Here is a 20,829-nt window from a genome sequence, read left to right on the forward strand (position 1 = left end):
GAAAGAGCATTCAAAGAAAGGGATAGGCTACTCAATCAAAGCAAGGGGCATTCCCCTGACATGTAATAAATCACATATAATTACTGGTAAGAGAAGACTGAAAACCCTTTTGTTAGAATTTGATAAATTTTGGGTGATTGCCCAACAGAGGTTTGATTATATCGACAATTTATTGATTTTATGCCCTTCCTTTTTTGCCGCCATCTTGGATTTCAGGTTATATACTGATCAGATCCAAATTTTATTGACACCAGTGGATTGCTGTTCCATTAAAACCATGGACCAGAACCAACAATTATGTTTTTATCACAATTATTGAAGAGGTTATAGCTGTTTTAGTTATGTCAAAGCCCGGTGGCGGCCATCTTGAAAATGACTGTTTTAACCCATTTCCGGATGTCAGATTTTGGTAGACTTTTTTTCTGTTGATCAGTATATCCAGTAGGAATGAAAACCACTGAGAAACCTTTTGTTGCAATTTGTTGTGGGTTTGGTGGTTGTTTGTCATAAATTGACCCGACTAATGCATATTCTGTGATTATCTTGTAATTAATGATAATAAAAAGGAAAATAATTACTTTAGATTTACACCAAAAATGAATTACTTAACAAGATTGATTGGAGAAATGAATGTAAAGTATGATCTACTGCAAATATAACACACCTTTCCTTACAATGGAAGAAACTGAACGTATTAGAGAAATGTTCAAAGGATTGTTGTTATATATTATTCACGATTGTCATTTTCAGGGAAATATCAACACAAGATATTGTTTAAATAAAATAATGGATTATCTTCAAATTAAACCCGAACTTAGGTTAAAATATAGAGTTTCTAAAAAGCCAATAATAAATTAAATACCCTGTTTTCCAAATATATAAATGAATGATTTTTTACCCATTTGGGAAAATAATATAAAATTTAACAACCATAAAAATCTTCCAAAATCATTAAGATGTCTCATAGTTGGTTCAAGCGGATGTGGAAAAACCTGCTTACTTTTAAAGATGCTCCTTCGGCCTTAGTTATTTTATAACTTGGTTTACACAGTTCTTCAGCTAAAATGTAGGGTCGGGAGGTCGAAATATAAATATATATAATTTCAATTTTTAGAAATTATATATTTTTATGATTTGTTTTCGGATGTTCCATAGAAAAGACAAGGGTAGGTGGGGGTAAATAAATATAAATCCTGGAATAGAAAAACAAAGAAACGTACGTTGGTAAACAAACGCATGCAGCCAATCAAAAATCAGACACTGCTCACGTGACCCTCAAATTGGCACCACCATGGCAGAAACCTGAAACGATATCGTTTAAAAATCCATCATCATACAAAGATTCATTCATCATCCAGTATTGAATCATGCTTTTAAAACAAATAAGCCTTTTTACAATATGGAATATAAATATAATTTATCAAGATTGCAGCTAAAGACGACCTTAATCAACCCTAAATGTACATGGGTGCGTGTGCGCGTGAGCAACAGTGCATGTGTACGTGCACACCAGTTCATAGTGCTGGATATGATTTTTAAAAAGGTGTCTACAAGGAATCAACACGCTTTAAACGGTCAATCAGAGCCATAACCAGCTCATACTTTTCAGCGGGCATCTGATCGTACTGTCTCCCCATCCCCATGAGCACATCAAAGGCTGATTTCTGGTCCGTTGAAGGCTGACTATCAGCATCTCGCAGGGAAACTTTGACGTACTTGGCACCGAAATCTTTTAATACGAACAGTGGTGTACAACTTTTGACGGTAACAAAATCGGCACGATCCAGAGTAGCCTGCGAATCATCCCTGCTGCTGCACTGAATTGATGCAATAGTTCGGCCAGAATATTCGTCAAAATGTTGCGTGATTAAATCACCAATAGTCACTCGAATTTATACCGCTGACATACTTCTTAACAATCACTTTCACCCCAGAAACCACAGTCGATCTGAACCAAGCTGGCCACTGCTCAGACGCCTTGACCGAAGACTACTGCGCAGTTTGGTTAAAGGGGACGAGGCATTTTGGTGCGCGCGCGAAATTATATTTTAAAAATCAATGCCGACGTTTACATTTCAGGTTTTGAAACTTTTGGACCTTCAGCGGAAAATTTATAGATATAAAAGGCTAAAAATGTGTTTTATATTTATATTTCATTTTCGGCAAATATACAGTCAGCGTATCTGTAAACCAAGTTATAAAATAATTAAGGCCTCACTCCCAACTTTTTAGATTATGATAAATTTAATAATTTTCACAAAGTCGAGTTTTCAACCAGAGTATCAACTACTCTCACAAGGTTTTAATGCTGGTCTTCAAAAAGAAGATATAATCGGTTTATTTAAACTTCAAAACAAACTAAATGATTAAAACATTGAGGATATAATACAACTATTTTGTGGTACACAGAGATATAAAAAGAAATCAAAACCGATAACTTGTATTCTTAGTGATAATACGGATGATATACCTTCTCCCCAAGATTTGGATAAATCAAAAAAGAACCTCGTTATCTTTGATGATTGTGTTAATTAGAGAAACCAAACAGTAATGGACAGCTACTACACATGAGGGACACATTATTCTTGTAATTGTATTTATCTGAGTCAATCATACTTTCAACTTCCTCGTCGTTCCATCAGAAACAATGCTAATATTTATTTTATTCAAGTTAAATTCAATAGATATAAACAATTTTTGGAGAGACAATTGTTCTACATTATGTAGTAAAAAGGAATTTGGGGATTATATGAATCACACGACTGAAAAATATAAATATATTGTTGTGAAACAAGATGAGATATTAAGGGATATATTTTCATATATAAATGACAACAAATATTATAAATCTTGTGGGTAAATCTGCTTCTGGAAAAAAAAACGTTCATAAATCAAGGTTCTTATATAGTACAAATGAGAATATTGTAAATTTACTTTAAAAACACCCCGTGATATGCATTGTATCAACAACAACTGGAGCAATAAGACCTGGAGAAGTAGAAGGTAAAGATTATCACTATATTTTGGTGGAGGAACAGATGCGATTGAGGAATGAAGGTCAAATATTTGAGGAGGTTTCTCTTGGTACAACAAAATATTCACATTGTAAGAATGAGTTAAAGAAACTAAAATCTGGTGGTCTTGGGATATTAGAAACTAATCCAGAAGGAATGAGATGAATTATTAAACATCTAAGTGGGGTTAAGATTTTATCATTCGGTTTTGATGTTGATGAAGAAACTCAACGCAGATGTATTAAAAGCAGAGATGCAAGTATTCGTGAAGAAGAAATTAAAACTCGTATTAATGTTAATAAATAATTTGATGAAATATTTAAAGAAAAGGATTTATTTGAACACATCTACTTGGATGATGAAGAAAAGGAAAATTCCCCTGTTGATCTTTACAATTCATTAAATGATATTTTCCAATAAATAAATGGAAGCGAAAGAGAGCACGAAGGGTTAAGGAACATCAAGAGTTGGTTTCAAAAGTTGTAAAACAATAGGAAGACATAAAGAAGAAACGCAGACAGAAACTAATGGGTGAAGAAGCATTAGAAAGGAAACAAGAGAAATTTTTTAAACCACTTTTAATAACTACCCAAGAAAAAATTATAGATGTTTCCACAGTTCCCACAATAGAATATCCTCCTAAAAAACTTTAAATGTTAAAAGATTTCAGTCAAATGATGGAGGATGAATTAGAACATATAGGAGAATTAGAATATGATGATGAAGGATTATTTGAACAACTGAAAGAGATTAATCAACCCCCTGATTATATTGTGAATGCTCTTCAAAACAATGAATATTCAGCGGATTCAAAAACCAAAGCAGGACTCATCCCAACAGAACAACCAGCAATATTTCATCTTGTTCAAGAAAAGGTATTGATATTTAATGATGAATTAAGGTTCTTGAGTTCTGCTCCACCTCCTGTTAAACTAACTCCAAGATTAATGTTTCTTCTCACAAGAGATGGAGGACAAGGTTCAACTGTGAGGGATGAATCAAAGTATTTTGATAAACCATTGGATATGAAAAATAATGATAATAGAGTATATATTGATCTGCTGGACTCTCTTAGTTATCGGGTTAGTCTTTCTGGTAAAAGTAGGAAGAATAAGAAGGAGAAACACATTATTCAGGCTTTAAGTATCCTTGGTTCAGGTGTTAGTTTTCTTCCAAATGACCCATCACAAATAGTTAATAGACTGTTATTGTTGTTAGGTAGTGAGAAGGCTGGAAATAACAATTGTTTTAATGAAGCATCAGCCATTTTTGACCAGTTGATGAACATGAAAATAATTCATAAATGCCAATACAAAGACATTTTATCTCATATTAAATAAGATGAGAAGCACAATCCTTCGTTTTAATTTCACAAAAAGCGACCACACATCTTCATTCCCATACCCACTGAAACTTGACAACAAAAGAATATGAGGCGTCTTTATTGTCCATGTTAACTTATAAGACCTTATTTAATATAACCGAGAAAAATGACAAGTTCAATTATAATCCGGGAAGTGGAAACAAAACGATAACAGTTTCATCCGGAGCACATGAGATTTCTCAAATATCTTCCGAAATTGTTAGTCTTTTGAAAGAACAGGGTGATGAACCAAAAAAAATATTGTTCTAGATATTCAAAAACATACTTCAAAATTAACAAGGTTGATTTCACAATTGATAATTCATTTAGAGAGTTATTGGGTTTCTCCTCTAAAAAGATTGAAACTCATGGGACGTTTTACAGTGATAATGTCATTCAAATATCCTCAGGAATAAATTCGGTATTAATTCACTGTGATTTGATTAATGGCGCTTACAATGATGGAATAAAAAACAAATACAATATTTTCATTCAGCACATACTCAACCCCAATTGGTTATAAATTCAATATGGAACCCAAAAATCTGGCTTATCTTCCTGTGTCAGGAAAAACCATATACAGAGTAAATTTTAGAATAACCGACCAAGATAATCGTATGATTTCTTTTGATAGAGAAATTATATCCATCAGAATTCACCTTTGTGAAGTTTTCCAATAAATAAATACGATGGTTATTGTGAGGAAACACGAGTTGGGAAAATATAAAATAATTGCAGGGGATGGGATGTTCCTTTCCCCATACTACAAGGGTGAAGGTATGTATCTTGGTGGAGGATACTATAAACCTAAGAGACAAAGGGGTGTTGGACATCAATTTAAAGGAGATGGGATAATTGATACTCTAATGAGTAAAGGTTCAACTATTCTTAAACATAAAGACCTTATTGGTTCAACTGCTTCTGCTGTGGGAAATGTATCGGGTGCTATAAAGAATATAAAAGATGCCCAAAAGGAATCTTATAAATTACAAGCAAATAAAAGAAATTAAGAAAAGCAAAACTCAGTTGTCTCTCCAAGAATGACAGAAAATAATTAAAATTCTTGGGTCAGGGTTCCAAAAGTTTTAACATATTTTTTCCAAAATAAATACAAGTATGGAAGCAATTGATAGTATCTATGATTTGGATGATACCATTGTCATCTCAAACTCCACTAAAAAGAAAGATTACTTCAAGGTAAATACAATAACTGGAACAGACTGGAATGCAAATGCTACAAAAAGTTTTGAAATAAATAATCAACAAACTTATTTGAATCTATCCGAAAGTTTCTTGTGTAAATTTACATTCAGGAAGGCTGGGAATAACACAAACACTACACTCGTAAATTATTTCTTCTGGAAAATGTTTGATAGTGTTCGTTTGTACATTGGAATACAAGAAGTTGAAGCGGTTGATTATGTCTCTGCTGTATCTGAAATGATGAAATTTACACTATATTCATTCAGTGATAGAATGGGAAAGGGGGCTGTCGAAGGTTTTATTCCTGATATGTCAACGGGAACAAACACAGACTCTGGATATAGTCAAAAGAAAGGAATGTATAATGATTATACAAAAGCAGATAATAGTTTTACTGTGGCAGTTCCTCTTAAAGGTATATTTGGATTTTGTGATCATGATAAAGTTCTATATGGTCTTAAAATTAGATTTCAACTACAAAGGAATGATAATGAAAATAGATTACTCTTTGGTGTTGGTCATGCTTTTGGTGAGCAGAATAAATTTGTAATTGATGAAATTCGTTGGTATATTAGTGAATATACTCCTAATCTTAAAACAGAAGAGATGTTGAATTGAAGACTTAACTCAAAGAAGCCACTCAATGTATCATACCTTAAAAGAAGATGTCAACACGTTAAACTGAACCAAACCACTTACACGTGGAATTTGGGTGTTCTGGAAGGAAAGCCACGATATCTGTGGATCATTTTTTTTTTAAAACCAAATGGTGATACTGCTACCGATAACAATAATGCATTGAGTGATAATACTAAGGTGAAACAATTCGTGTTTCTCCAGATGGAACATTTTATTCACAAGATAGATTGGAAATTAATTGGGAAAAATACGATTATGCTGAAGCACAGAAGTCTTCCCAAAAGGTGTGTGAAAGCAATGGAAATAAAGAATCTATTTTGGATATGACAGCATTTAAATGTTTGTATACAATATATACGATTGACCTGAGTGCTCAAAAGGAAACTATAAAGTCGAATCGAGTGGATACTTCCCTATATATTGAAAGAGGAGAGAGTGAAGAAGTTGATACATATCGTTTGCTTTTTGAAGAAACAGAATTACACATTAATACAGATAATGGTGTTATGATTGGTCTCACAATTTTTTTGTTAAATAAACGAGTGGTAAAGTACCAACTGGGGTATATGTTAATCAAATCAATCTTCATAAACTATTATCTTGTATTCAAAATCAAAAGCCTTGTACGATTAACGTTAATACAATTCAGAGAAAAGGAGCAGTAAGAATTGATGTTTTGCTCACAAGAGAACAGGTGAAAATCTTGAACGATACTGGCTCACTTAAAATTAAAATGACAAAACCAATGTTGAAGAAATATTCAATACGAGAGGTGAGAGGAGGATTTCTCCCATTTCTAATTCCTTTATTTGCTGGTTTAAGTGTGGCTGGAGCATTGACGGGTGGTGTTTCAGCAGCGGTGAAAACTGCCAACGATAGGAAGGCTCAACTCTGGGCTCAAAAATAATTGGAAAGATATAACAAAGAGTTGGAGAAACAAATTAGTGGAACTGGTGTAATTGTAGATTTGCTGAAAAACTTGAAAGTCTGCCTGATAAAGCGAGATTGTTAGTTGGAGATATGCCGAAGCTCCGCCCAGTTTTTTAAGCCCTGCCCACTTCTGCTAAGCCCCACCCTCTTTTGTGAGGACCACATACTCTTACATCATTTCCTATTAATTGATTTTCAAAAGAATTCACCAGAAAATTCTACAATGTTATGTTTTAGAAATTTCAACAGCAGAGAATTCTCCATTTTGAAAAAGGAAACCACACCCACCAGTCTTTCTCTATAAAACCTTCAAACCCAGACTGATTTTCAACATATTTTTGCTTTTACTGAGAATGGAGTGCTGTGCTGATCTTGAGTGGGATGACTTTGGAGTTCCTTGGAGTTCTACTACAGTGGGACCCGCTTAATAGAATCACTTTGGGCCGGACAAATTTGATTCTAATAAGCGGGTGATTCTAATATCCGAGTTCACCAGAGTTGTGGAGTATCAAGCGGATCAAATGTCGAGTACACATACGGAGACAAATACTCAGCATTTAGTTTGATTTATATGACACACTTGCTCAAAACAATGTAACTTACTACTGAAAATAAAACAATTACACGTACAGTACATATGTACTTACAAAGCAAAACAACATAGGTTTGTCGATGAGCCTTCTCTGTAATGAAAAAATTGTCGATTGTTGCCTGCTTTAACGAGTCTGTGGCAATGGCGGTGACCTCCTTGTCAAGTTTGCGCAGGAAGGCCATGTCACTGAACCCATGTGATAGCAAACCAAGCCTGATCGTCTGAGCTGCAGACATCATTTCCTTGATGGTCGGGACAGAGATCTCCTCTTCCTCCTCTTCCTGATCGTCTGAGCTGCAGACATCATTTCCTTGATGGTCGGGACAGAGATCTCCTCTTCCTCCTCTTCCTCAACTTTAGTGTCGGCGTCATAGTCTGCGTCAGTAGCAATTCCCATTTCGCGTTGGACTGCCGAAACGATGGCTTCGTCTGTGACATCATAGTCTGTGGTTTGGAGAGTGGCGTCCATGTTGACGAAGTCCTGCCATTGGTCGGGATCCATTTGAAGAGGGTTGGCTAACTCGTCGTCGTCATTGCTCTCGACCCTTTCGCCTTCGCTTGCCGCTCCGATGAAAATTCCTCCTTTGCGCCAGCAGTTCACTATGCCGGTAGTCTTCACATCATTCCATGCTGCGTCCGTAAACAGCATAGCGTCGAGGATCGTTATCTTTTTCGCCAAGTCACTCGCTGTCATTGCTCCATCCTCGTTGTCAATCTCAGTGAGCACTTTTCGTAGCATGGCACGGCGGTAATGAGCTTTGAATGAAAGGATAATTCCCTGATCTAATGGTTGAAGAACAGAGGTTGTGTTCGGCGGGAGAAATGCCACAGTAATGTTCGACAGTTGAAGTGATTGGGGATGTGCCGGACAGTTGTCGATGAGAAGCAACGCTTTCTGGTCATGACGCCGAAGCTCGCGATTCCACTCAGAGCCATTCAGTGAAGAGGAAACCTGTCATCCATGCGGAGGAATTGGCTCTGTAGTGAACTGGAATTGTTTTGAGGCCTTTGAAATACCGTGGATTCTTGCTTTTACCAATACCGAAAGGAGGACGCTTAGCACCAGTCATCGAGCAGCAAAAAAGCACCGTGATTCTTTCCTTTGGCTTTTTCCCACCGCAGTGTTGATCTCTCTTGAAGAGGAACGTTCCGTCTGGTAAGGCCCGAAAATACAACCCGGTTTCGTCAGCATTCCAGATCTCATCAGCCGTGAAGCCTTCTACGAGATCCGGAAACACGTGGTCCAGCCATTGTTGTTTCCCTCCTACGTCAGCTGCCGCTGCCTCTCCATGAAGTTTCTTGTGGACGATTCCATGTCTTTTCTTGAACCGGTCAATCCAGCCATTTGTCGCACTGAACTTCTTGTTGTTAAACTTTTCCGCGAACTGAGCCGCTTTCTCCCGCATCAGAGGTCCAGAAAGCGGTGCTTGCTTTTCTCTAGAAGTTTGAATCCACTTGACCATTGCTGATTCGACATCGGGTGCGTTGCCGCTTCGCTTGCGTTTCTGAGAAGAAGACGAATCCACTTGACCTTTCAGAATGGCCTCTCGATCTTTCAGAATCTTGCATAGGATCGGCTGGTTAATTTCCAACTTGTCTGCAGCTTCTCGTTCGCTCATTCTGGGCAAAGCGTCATAGTCCCTCAGGATTTGTGCTTTATCAATGTTTGAACGATCCGTCCGCTTTCGTTTTCTGTCCATCGTGGAAATGACGACACGCCTAGTGCTTAGACTGCAGCTGTCAGCCGTCTGCCTATCTGTACAATGACTACCGAAATCACTGTAGTGGCATAATGTTATTTTTAGCGTGACGTCAGCTGCCTGGTGGCAAAAGTTGGAACTGTGCGGCCAGTAGGCGCTGAACTGTCGATGTGGATGGCCAGCAGCTGATTCTATTAAGCGGGTTTTTGATTCTAATAAACGGGAAAAATTGTGTACATTTAGATACAATGGAATCGGTCTCAACGATTTTGATTCTATAATACGGGTGATTCTATTAAGCGGGTCTCACTGTACTTGTATGGAACTAAACCTTCAAGTTTATGAACTGGATTCAAACCTCTTATCTATTGAGGTAAGATTTTATTTTCCTATTTACAGAGTTTGATTTAAGCATATAATCATTTAATAATTAAATCACTTAATTAAGACATTATTATTTTTTCTCACAGGAAATTGTATCTGAAATACAAAATGAAAATATTGCTTTTGCCACAACTTGGGGCGAAATTGTCGGTTTGGTTGAAGACCTTGTGAATGACCAAGACCCAAAGAATGAGCTCAACCTTGATGACCCAACCAAAGAGTTATACCTTGGAGACCAGCAAAATACTGAAAGAGTTTTACAGCAAGAGTACTCATTGCGAGTTATCAAGACAATACCCACTGAACAAGTTGTACCTTGATGAGCCAGAATACAAGTTTTACCTTGGAGACTCACAAATTTTGAAAAAAAAAAAAAATCAGTAAATTAGTTCTGCCTTGATGGTTTAAATAACTACCTTGGATACTCGGGAAAAGGGTTCTGCCAAGATGGTTCTAAATATGGAACCTGCCTTGGAGACTCACAAATTTCAGACATTTTGAAAAATGGAGATTTCCTTGATGATCCACAGTTGTACTATGCGAGATCAATCACCGAAACCCATATAAATTGGAAAAATGGAGTTTTCCTTGATGATCCACAGTTATACTATGTGAGATCTATCACTGAACAACATATAAATTGGAAAAATGGAGTTTTCCTTGATGATCCACAGTTATACTATGTGAGATCTATCACTGAACAACATAAAAATTGGAATAATGAAGTTTTCCTTGATGATCCACAGTTATACTATGAGATCAATCACCGAAACCCATAACAATTGGAAAAATGGAGTTTTCCTTGATGATCCACAGTTATACTATGTGAGATCTATCACTGAACAACATAAAAATTGGAATAATGGAGTTTTCCTTGATGATCCAGTTATACTATGATCAATCACCGAAACGCATAAAAATTGGAAAAATGGAGTTTTCCTTGATGATCCACAGTTATACTATGAGATCTATCACCGAAACCCACAATATTTCTGGAAATTGTGGTTCTACCTTGGAGTCTTGGATAGATGGTTATATTTTTGGAGACTTGAAATGTGGGTTCTGGCTTGATAACTCACAATGTGATACATATCTTGGAAACTCAACAGGAATGTGGTTATACCTTGGAGACTTGGAAAGTTGGGTTCATTTTGGAGACTTGAAATGTGGTTTCTTCCAAGACTCTTGGGGATCGAAACCTATCGATGTAGTTCTTTGTTGGATGGTGCTTGATGAGAGCAATATCAAGAAAGTTCTGGGAAGAAAGTGCAGGAAAGTTCTTACTCCCCCTTTCTGCTTCATCAAACCTGAAAGCCTTGAAAGACAGAATTGGAAGAAGAGAAAAAAAACATCAAAAAATGTCTTGTTAATTCTGGGAAGAAGATACAGGAAGGTTCTTTCTCCCCCTTTCTACTTCATCAAACTTGAAAGCCTTAAAAAACAGAATTGGAAGAAGAGAAGAGAAAAAAACATAAAAAAAATATTGTTGAAATGCGTGTTTAAAAAAAGATATTGTGTTGGGTTGGGGTTGAGATTTTGAATGCGAGGGTTAGGGCGGGTTTGCGTTGGGTTGAGATTTTGATTGTGAGGGTTAGGGTTGATTATGCTCCCTGTTATATGATCACACACACACACACACACACACACACACACACACACACACACACACACACACACGTTAAGCCTTGACTATTCAGTTGAGGATTCTGTGTTTGGGGTTCACAGATCGAAGAACGTCCCCCTTGACACACAATATATATATATATATATATATATATATATATATATATATATATATATATATATATATATATATATATATATATATATATATATATATATATATGTTGTTGTTCATCTTTCGGCTGCTCCCGTTAGGGGTCGCCACAGCGGATCATCCGTTATGATCCGCATACTGATTTGGCACAGGTTTTACGCCGGATGCCCTTCCTGACGCAACCCTGGTCGCCTCTTACGACACAGGGATCAGGATTTGGGTTTCGCCATGATTCCGGGCTGCTCTACACCCTGCCCAGTGCAGAGCCCCCGTCCTCAAGCGATCCTCCAACCCAAGCCTCCGAGTAGCCGGATTACAGGCGCACGCCACTACGCCCGGTGTATATATATATATATATATATATATATTTTTTTTTTTTTTTTTTTTTTTTTTTTTTTAAATTTAACCCTGTTATATACCTCGGACTTGGTCCTCGAGTGTCCATAATGGTGTATAGTAGAGGGGAGTGAAACGCCAACCTATTGCTCCCATGAGTATTATTCGCTTAGTTTTGTCTTTTGTAATTCCTGTGAATAAAATGAACCTAAAATCTCTTCCCCTTCTAAATCATATACCTTATACGTCCAAGGAACGGTATCTATTACATCAAAAATTTTAAAAAGTTCATTTGTCCACCGCTTTTTATAACCCTTTTCAAAATGAGATTTCCATCTCAATATTCTGACTATATCACCAACTTTGAACTTAGGCTTTTTGACATTAATCTTTTTCATATTTTAATTTTGTAAATGTTTCTGATGGTTTCATATTCGTTGATGTGTGAATCGTGTCATTATACTTATCCACAATATCCTGAATAAAAGATGACCATTGTTGAGAACCGAGTTGTGTGAATTTTTTTATATCGTCTCTCTTTTAAGGTACGATTAAAACATTCAATAACAACAGCTTTTCCTTCATTGAAGGTACTGTATAATGTAAGAGTTATTTTTTAGAAAATTCATAAATGTCTTGTTATAAAAAACTCTACCCTCATCAGTCCACAATTTTTTTAGGTTTTCTCTTACTTTTATTGAATATCTGTTGAAAGGCGAACACAAGAGTATTTCCTGTTTTGTTTTTTAAAGGGACAACCCAAGCATATCGACTCTTCAAATCAATAACGGTTAAAGCATACTTGCACCCCTTATCATTATTGAGTTCATTCAAATCAGCGTACAGATATAATCAACTTCCTTGGAATAAACCTTCCTTCTCTGAAACTTTGTAAATATTGGTTTATGTAATTCATCAGCGAAGTGTTCTTCAGTCTTAATGACATCATTAGAGCCTATAAGTTTTTTTTGAATTTCCAAGCTGCAATTTAGCACTGATCATCTTCTTCACGATGAACCTATCAACTTTTTCTCTCAAGGTTGGATTTTGTATCAGAGACAAATTATACAACATTTCTATCTTGGCTTCATGTTTTTCCTTCAACGTTGTGGTATTCCCATAATCATTATTGTGTCTCATGCACACTTCATCAACCCTATTGATGGGTTGACTCCATGGTTTAGGATTGTCTGCCTCATCGAATCTTTTATCTAAGTTTGTGCCTGCACCACAGAAAGACTACCCTGGAAGATATAATTCCCCTGGTATCCCAGTAGTTGTAAATTTAATTCCTGATAAAAACTTTTGTATATCTCCTCCGAGTTTGTGTTTGGAGATAGATTGATTTTTTTTTTTGAACCACACACCGAGCATGTACCTTTTTGTATGACCCTATCATTTTTACTTTTAAAATATGAAATCTTTTTAGTATTAGTTTTCTTTTGACATTTGAGACAATAACTCGTTTATTTATGAGAAAAATTCCTACAGAGTGCAAAAACCTTTAGTTTCCAACATGCACATTTGAATCTTAATTTTTAAAACATAAAGAATCCTCAGAAATGTCTTTTCTCTCTCCTCCATTTATTCAAGAAAAAAATGAAAACCTTTAATTAACGTCAATGTCTTTCCCTTGAAAACGATGTCAATAGTCTTGTCGAAAATATTGCTAAAAGACTTGTCAATTCTTTGTTTTCCCCCTCGGTACGTTGAGATTTATTTATTTTCTGTAATACCCCCAATCTTTTTTAAATTTCACTGGTTTCCATATTTTCATATTTATTTATTCTCTCTCTTTCCTCCCTCTCTCTCTCTCTCTCTCTCTTCTCCCTCTCCTTCTCCTCCCTCTCTCTTATCCTTTTCCTCCTCTTCTCTCTTCTTCAACTCCTTCCTCGTACCTTACTATCCTTGAATCACTTACACCCCATAGAATATCATGCATATATTCATCGGGATTTCTTGTTATTCCTGGATCCAAAATAATATTTTTTACAACAGGAAACCAATGAAATTTATTTTGAATTTCTAAACTTTATAATTTTTTCATTATTTAACATTTTAATTAAATCCAAAGTTGTTGGTTTATCAACATCAGTATAAAGCCAATCTTTTATTGAAAATACCTAATTCTTATGTTGTAGAACATATTTATTAAAATACCCTTTTCTTGAAGGTATGCTTGGACACAGAAATGATAATTTTCTTGAAGCCTTCTTGCTGTCATTTATGTATTAGAAATATATGACAGAATAATATTATGACACGAAACACCTCCCCATCTTCCCATAGTTAAATCATTTTGTATTTCCTTACTTATTATATATAATCCTGTTTTTTTTTTCTGTTTTCATGATATAAACAAGGGCAAAACCATTTCAACTCAACAAAACCATTATATTTACCCTCACTAAATTATTTTATTTGTTGTTTACGAATCGTGCTTCCACAAAACTCATTCTCCATACCAAGTGGATAATATTCTTCCTTACGAGACTGATGTAATTGTTCTAGGTCAATTTTAAATGACCAATTTTACCCTAAATCATTCATATCATACCCACATTGTTCTATTCTCATACAAACGATACGCCCTTCTTTATAAGAAATTTATTTTAATTCGAACTGTGAATTCTGTATGACCTGGAGATAAATCGCTTAATTTCACCAAGTCATTCGCGTCAGTCGGGCTTGGATAATTTTTTAATTTATAAGCATTTTTCATATTAATATTTTTTGTTATACTATATTTCTGTCCTTCAGCCTGTGCCTTTGTGTAATAATTTGATTTATCAATATCCAGTTCTTGGGATACACCAAAAGATAGAACCATCTTTACCAACATAAGTCATTTATATTAGATTAAAAATAATATCATAACATTTTTTTTTGTTGTTGAGTTGAAATAACACATATAGACATAATTGACCACAACACTTGGAATTTAATTCTTGGACTTGAAATGTTTGATAAACACCATTCTGTAAGAATTTATGACTTCAACAGGTGGTGGAAGACCAAAACTATCAAAATAATATTTGTCTTGACTATTAAAAATACAAACCCAATGAGAACCGTTCCCATTATCTTCTCAGTTCATAATAATATTCTTTGTATGTTTAGGCATGTTTGTTAATTCATCTCATTAAAATAACCACATTATGAATTTTTAATTTCTTACAATATTTGACAAGTTGTAAATTTGATGTTGTATTCTTTCCAAATTCTTTAAACCACTCATCAATGCTCATTTATTTATTAGAAAGATATAATCCATTACCCCTTTCAGTTAATTTTACACCTGCTTGTGCGAAAGAAGAAAGCATATCTCCAACTAACAATCTCACTTTATCAGGTAGACTTTCAAGTTTTTCAGCAAAATCTACAATTACACCACTTTCACTAATTTGTTTCTCCAACTCTTTGTTTTGTCTTTCCAATTCTTTTTGAGCCCGGAATTGAGCCTTCCTTTTGTTGGCAGTTTTCACCGCTGTTGAAATACCACCCGTGAATGCTCCAACCGCACTTAAACCAGCAAATAAAGGAATTAGAAATGGGAGAAATCCTCCACTCGTCTCTCTTATTGAATATTTTTTCAACATTGGTTTTGTCATTTTAATTTTAAGTGAGCCAGTATCGTTCATGATTTTAACCTGTTCTCTTGTGAGCAAAACATCAATTCTTACTGCTCCTTTCTCTGAATTATATTAACGTTAATCGTACAAGGCTTTTGATTTTGAACACAAGATGATAGTTTATGAAGAATGATTTGATCAACATATACCCCAGTTGCTACTTTGCCACTCATTTATTAAACAAAAAATTATGTGAGACGAATCATAACACCATTATCTGTAATTCTGTTTCTTCCAAAAGCAAACAACATGTATCAACTTCTTCAATCTCTCCTCTTTCAATGTATAGGGAAGTATTCACTCGATTCAACTTTATAGTTTCCTTTTGAGTACTCGGATCAAACGCATAGATTGTATACAAACTTTTAAATGCTGTCATATCCAAAATAGTTTCTTCATTTCCATTACTTTCACACACCTTTTGGTAAGACTTGTATGCTTCAGCAAAATCATTTTGTTCCCAATTAATTTCCAATCTATCTCATGGATAAAATGTTCCATCTGGAGAAACACGAAGTTGTTTCACCTTAGCATTATTACTCAATGCATTATTGTTATCGGTAGCAGTATCACCATCTGGTTTTTAAAATATGATCCACAGATATCGTGGCTTTCCTTCCAGAACACCCAAATTCCATGTGTAAGTGGTTTGGTTCAGTTTAACATGTTGATATCTTCTTTTGAGGTATGATACACTGAGTGGTTTCTTTGAGTTAAGTCTTCTGTTCAAAATCTCTTTTGTTTTAAGATGAGGAGTATATTCACGAATATACCAACTAATTTCATCAATTACAAATTTATTCTGATCACCAAAAGCATGACCTACACCAAAGAGTAATCTATTTTCATTATCATTCCTTTGTAGTTGAAATCTAATTTTAAGACCATACAGAACTTTATCATGATCACAAAATCCAAATATACCTTTAAGAGAAACTGCCACAGTAAAACTATTAACTGGTTTTGCATCATCATTATACATTTCTTTCCTTTGAGTATATCCAGGGTCTGTGTTTGTTCCTGTTGATATATCAGAAATAAACGTTCGACAGCCCCCTTTCCCATTCTATCACTGAATGAATATAGTGTAAATTTCATCATTTCAGATACAGCAGAAACATAATCAACCACTTCAACTTCTTGTGTTCCAATATACAAATGAACACTATCAAACATTTCCAGAATAAATCATTTATGAGTCTAGCGTTTGTGTTATTCCCAGCCTTAGTGAATGTAAATTTACACAAGAAACTTTCGGATAGATTCAAATAAGTTTGTTGATGATTTATTTCAAAACTTTTTGTACTATTTGCATTCAAGTCTGTTCCAGTTATTGCATTTACCTTGAAGTAATCTTCCTTTTTAGTGGAGTTTGAGATGACAATGGTATCATCCAAATCATAGATACTATCAATTGCCTCCATACTTGTATTTATTGAGGAAAAAAGATGTTAAAACTTTTGAAACCCTGACCCAAGTATTTGAATTATTTTCTGTCGTTCTTGAAGAGACAACTGAGTTTTGCCTTTCTTAATTTCTTTTATTGCTTGTAATTTATGAGAATCCTTTTGGGCATCTTTTATGCTCTTTACAGCACCTGCTACATTTCCCACAGCAGAAGCAGTTGAACCAATTAGGTCTTTATGTTTAAGAATAGTTGAACCGATACCCATTAGATTATCAATTATCCCATCTCCTCTAAATTGATGTCCGACACCCCTTTGTCTCTTCGGTTTATAGCATCCTCTATCAAGATACATACCCTCACCCTTGTAGTATGGGGAAAGGAACATCCCATCCCCTGTAATTATTTTATATTTTCCCAACTCGTGTTTCCTCACAATAACCATCGTATTTATTTATTGGAAAACTTCACGTAGGTGAATTCTGATGGATACAACTTCTCCATGAAAAGAAATCAAACGATTATCTTGGTCGGTTATCCTAAAATTTACTCTGTATATGGTTTTTCCTGACACAGGGAAATAAACCAGATTTTTGGGTTCCATATTGAATTTATAACCAATTGGGGTTGAGTATGCGCTGAATGAAAATATTGTATTTGTTCTTATTCGATCATTATAAGCACCATCAATCAAATCACAGTGAATTAATACCTAATTTATTCCTGAGGATATTTGAATGACATTATCACTGTAAAACATCCCGTTAGTTTCAATCTTTTTTGAGGAGAAACCCAATAACTCTCAAAATGAATTATCAATTGTGAAATCAACCTTTTAGTTATTTTTAAGTTTAATTGTTGATTTTGAAGTATGTTTTTGAATATCTATAACAATATTTTTTGGTTCATCACCCTGTTCCTTCATAAGACGAGCAATTTCGGAAGATATTTGAGAAATCTCGTATGCTCCGGGTGAGACTGTTGTCGTTTTGTATCCACTTCCCGGATTATAACTAAAGTTGCTTTTTTCTCAGTTGCATTAAATATGGTATTATAAGTTTCCATGGACAATAAAGATGCCTCATATTATTTTGTTGCGTCAAGTTGTAGTGGGTATGGGAATTAAGATGTGTGGTCGCTTGTTGTGAAATTAAAACTCAGCATTGTGCTTCTCATCTTATTTAATGAGATAAAATGTCTTAATATTGGTATTTATTAATTATTTTCATGTTTCTCAACTGTTCTAAAATGGCTGATGCTTCATTAAAAACAATTATTTCCAGCCTTCTTCCTTCCTAACAACAATAAGTCTTAACTAATTGTGATGGGTCATTTGGAAGAAAACTAACACCTGAAACAAGGATACTTTAAGCTTGAATAATGTGTTTCTACTTCTCATTCTTCCGACTTTTACCAGAAATACTAACCCGATAATTAAGAGAGTCCAGCAGATCAATATATACTCTATCATCATTATTTTTCATATCCAATGGTTTATCAAAATACTTTGATTCATCCCTCACAGTTGAACCTTGTCTTCCATCTTTTGTGAGAAGAAACATTAATCTTGGAGTTAGTTAAACAGGAGGTTGAGCAGAACTCAAGAACCTTAATTCATCATTAAATAAATACCTTTTCTTGAACAAGATGAAATATTGCTGGTTGTTCTGTTGGGATGAGTCATGCTTTGGTTTTTGATTCCGCTGAATATTCATTGTTTTGAAGAGCATTCACAATACAACAAGGGGAGTGATTATATCTCTTCCAGTTGTTGAAATAATCCTTCATTATCATATTCTAATTTTCCTCTATGCTCTAATTCTTCCTCCGTCATTTGACTGAAATCTTTCATCATTTGAAGTTTTTTGAGTATATTCTATTGTGGGAACTGTGGAAACATCTATAATTTTTTCTTTGGAAGTTTTTAAAAGTGGTTTAAAAAAATGCTCTTGTTTTCTTTCAAATGCTTCTTCACCCATTAGTTTCTGTCTGCGTTTCTTCTTTATGTCTTCCTGTTGTTTTACAACTTTTGAAACCAACTCTTGATGTTCCTTCAATCTTCTTGCTCTTTCTTTCACATCCATTTATTTATTGAAAAATATCATTTAATAACTCATCTTGTTTCACAACAATATATTTATATTTTTCAGTCGTGTGCTTCATGTAATCCCCAAAGCTTTTTACTACATAATGTAGAACAATTGTCTCTCCAAAAATTGTTGATATCTTGAATTTAACTTTAATAAAATAAAAGTATTAGCATTGTTTCTGATGGAACAACGAGGAAGTTGAAAGTATGATTGACTAAGATAAATACAATTACAAGAAGAATGTCTCCCTCTTGTGTAGTCGCTGTCCATTACTGTTTGGTTTCTCTCATTAACACAATCATCAAAGATAACGAGGTTCTTTTTGATTTATCCAAATGTTGGGGAGACGGTACATCATCCGTATTATCACTAAGAATACAAGTTATCGGTTTTGATTTCTTTTTACATCTCTGTGTATCACAAATAGTTGTATTATATCTTCAATGTTATAATCATTTAGGTTTTTTTGAAGTTTAAATAAACCGATTATATCTTCTTTTTGAAGACCATCATTAAAACCTTGTGAGAGTAGTTGATACTCTGGTTGAAAACTCGACTTTGTGAAAATTATTAAATTATCATAATCTAAAAAGTTGGGAGTCAGGAGCATCTTCAAAAGTAAGCAGGTTTTTCTACATCTACTTGAACCAACTATGAGGCATCTTAATGAATTTGGGAGATTGTTATGGTTGTTAAATTTTATCTTATTTTCCCAAATTGGTAAAAAAAAATCATTCATTTATATATTTGGAAAACAGGTTATTTAATTTATTATTGGCTTTTTTTAAAATTCTCTTTTATCCTCAGTTCAGGTTTAATTTCAAGATAATCCATTATTTTATTTATGCAATATCTTGTGTTGATATTTCCCTGAAAATGACAATCGTGAATAATATATAACAACAATCCTTAGAACATTTCTCTAATACGTTCAGTTTCTTCCCTTGTAAGGAAAGGTGTGTTATCACCCTCATACTTTACATTCATTTCTCTAATGAATGTTGTAAAGTAATTCATTTTTGGTGTAAATCTAAAATTATTTTCGTTTTTATGTTTTTTATTATCATTAATTAGAAGATAATCACAATATATATATATATATATATATATATATATATATATATATATATATATATATATATATATATATATATATATATATATATATACATACATTTTTATAGGCTTTTGACTGTTTAATCCCCTACTTTCACACGCAGGACAATTCTCAAATTTGTCATTTGGAGAATCAGGGAATTCAAGAGGCTCAAAATCTAGTATATTTATAAAGTAAAACTTTACTTAAACTAAAATTCATATTTGGTATCATCTTCAATACTTTCAGAATCATCTATAAAACTACTTTCATAACTGTCGTTTGAACACAAACTCTCGGTATCATAATCACTCTCATAATCTTCAAAATATTCAGTTGAATATTGACTCATATTTAATTAGTAGAAAAAAAACATTACCATCGATATCGATATACATTTTTTCATTAACAGATTCAACTGCTACATTTTTTTTTTACATTAAAGGTAATTTTAAAATGATCCTTCACTACTATTGAACGAAATGTCATTTCACCTGATGTCTTCACATCCTTGATTTAATCAGGATTTACATCTTTCAGGTTGTTGAAAAAAAATACAAGTTTCACCTTGCATATTACAGATGGTATTATCTTTTCTTTCTGAAGCTTCATCCATAAGGTTTTTATTTTTTGATACTTTTTCTTGTTTCATTGCTTTTTCTAGTTTT

At 34.2% G+C, this 20,829-nt stretch overlaps 2 protein-coding genes across 11 annotated transcripts in view; one reads left to right on the forward strand and one right to left on the reverse strand.

Moving 5' to 3' along the window:
- The window catches only part of LOC147029100 (uncharacterized), a 122,606-nt gene that overhangs the window by 72,743 nt on the left and 29,034 nt on the right, over positions 1-20,829 (forward strand). The gene's annotated exons all lie outside the window — the stretch shown is intronic.
- LOC147029101 (uncharacterized) overlaps positions 1-20,829 on the reverse strand; it is an 80,431-nt gene that overhangs the window by 5,053 nt on the left and 54,549 nt on the right. For 5 of the 10 annotated variants that reach the window (XR_015056796.1, XR_015056797.1, XM_085876233.1 and 2 more), the window contains exons 3-4: positions 10,949-11,140; positions 1,221-1,302 (exon numbers count right to left, since the gene is read on the reverse strand). The exons of 3 other annotated variants lie outside the window; for them this stretch is intronic. Coding sequence is in view for 1 of the 7 variants with exons in the window: in XM_085876240.1 (XP_085732366.1) it covers positions 10,949-11,140 (192 nt within the window). In the remaining 6 variants the exon portion in view is untranslated. The remainder of the gene's footprint in view (positions 1-1,220; positions 1,303-10,948; positions 11,141-20,829) is intronic. 2 more of the 10 variants (XM_085876240.1, XM_085876235.1) reach the window with 1 other exon arrangement.

The sequence above is a fragment of the Eptatretus burgeri genome, chromosome 4 (genome assembly GCF_056783735.1).
Source record: "Eptatretus burgeri isolate ZD-2024b chromosome 4, Ebu_testis_v1, whole genome shotgun sequence".
Lineage (NCBI taxonomy): Eukaryota > Metazoa > Chordata > Myxini > Myxiniformes > Myxinidae > Eptatretus > Eptatretus burgeri.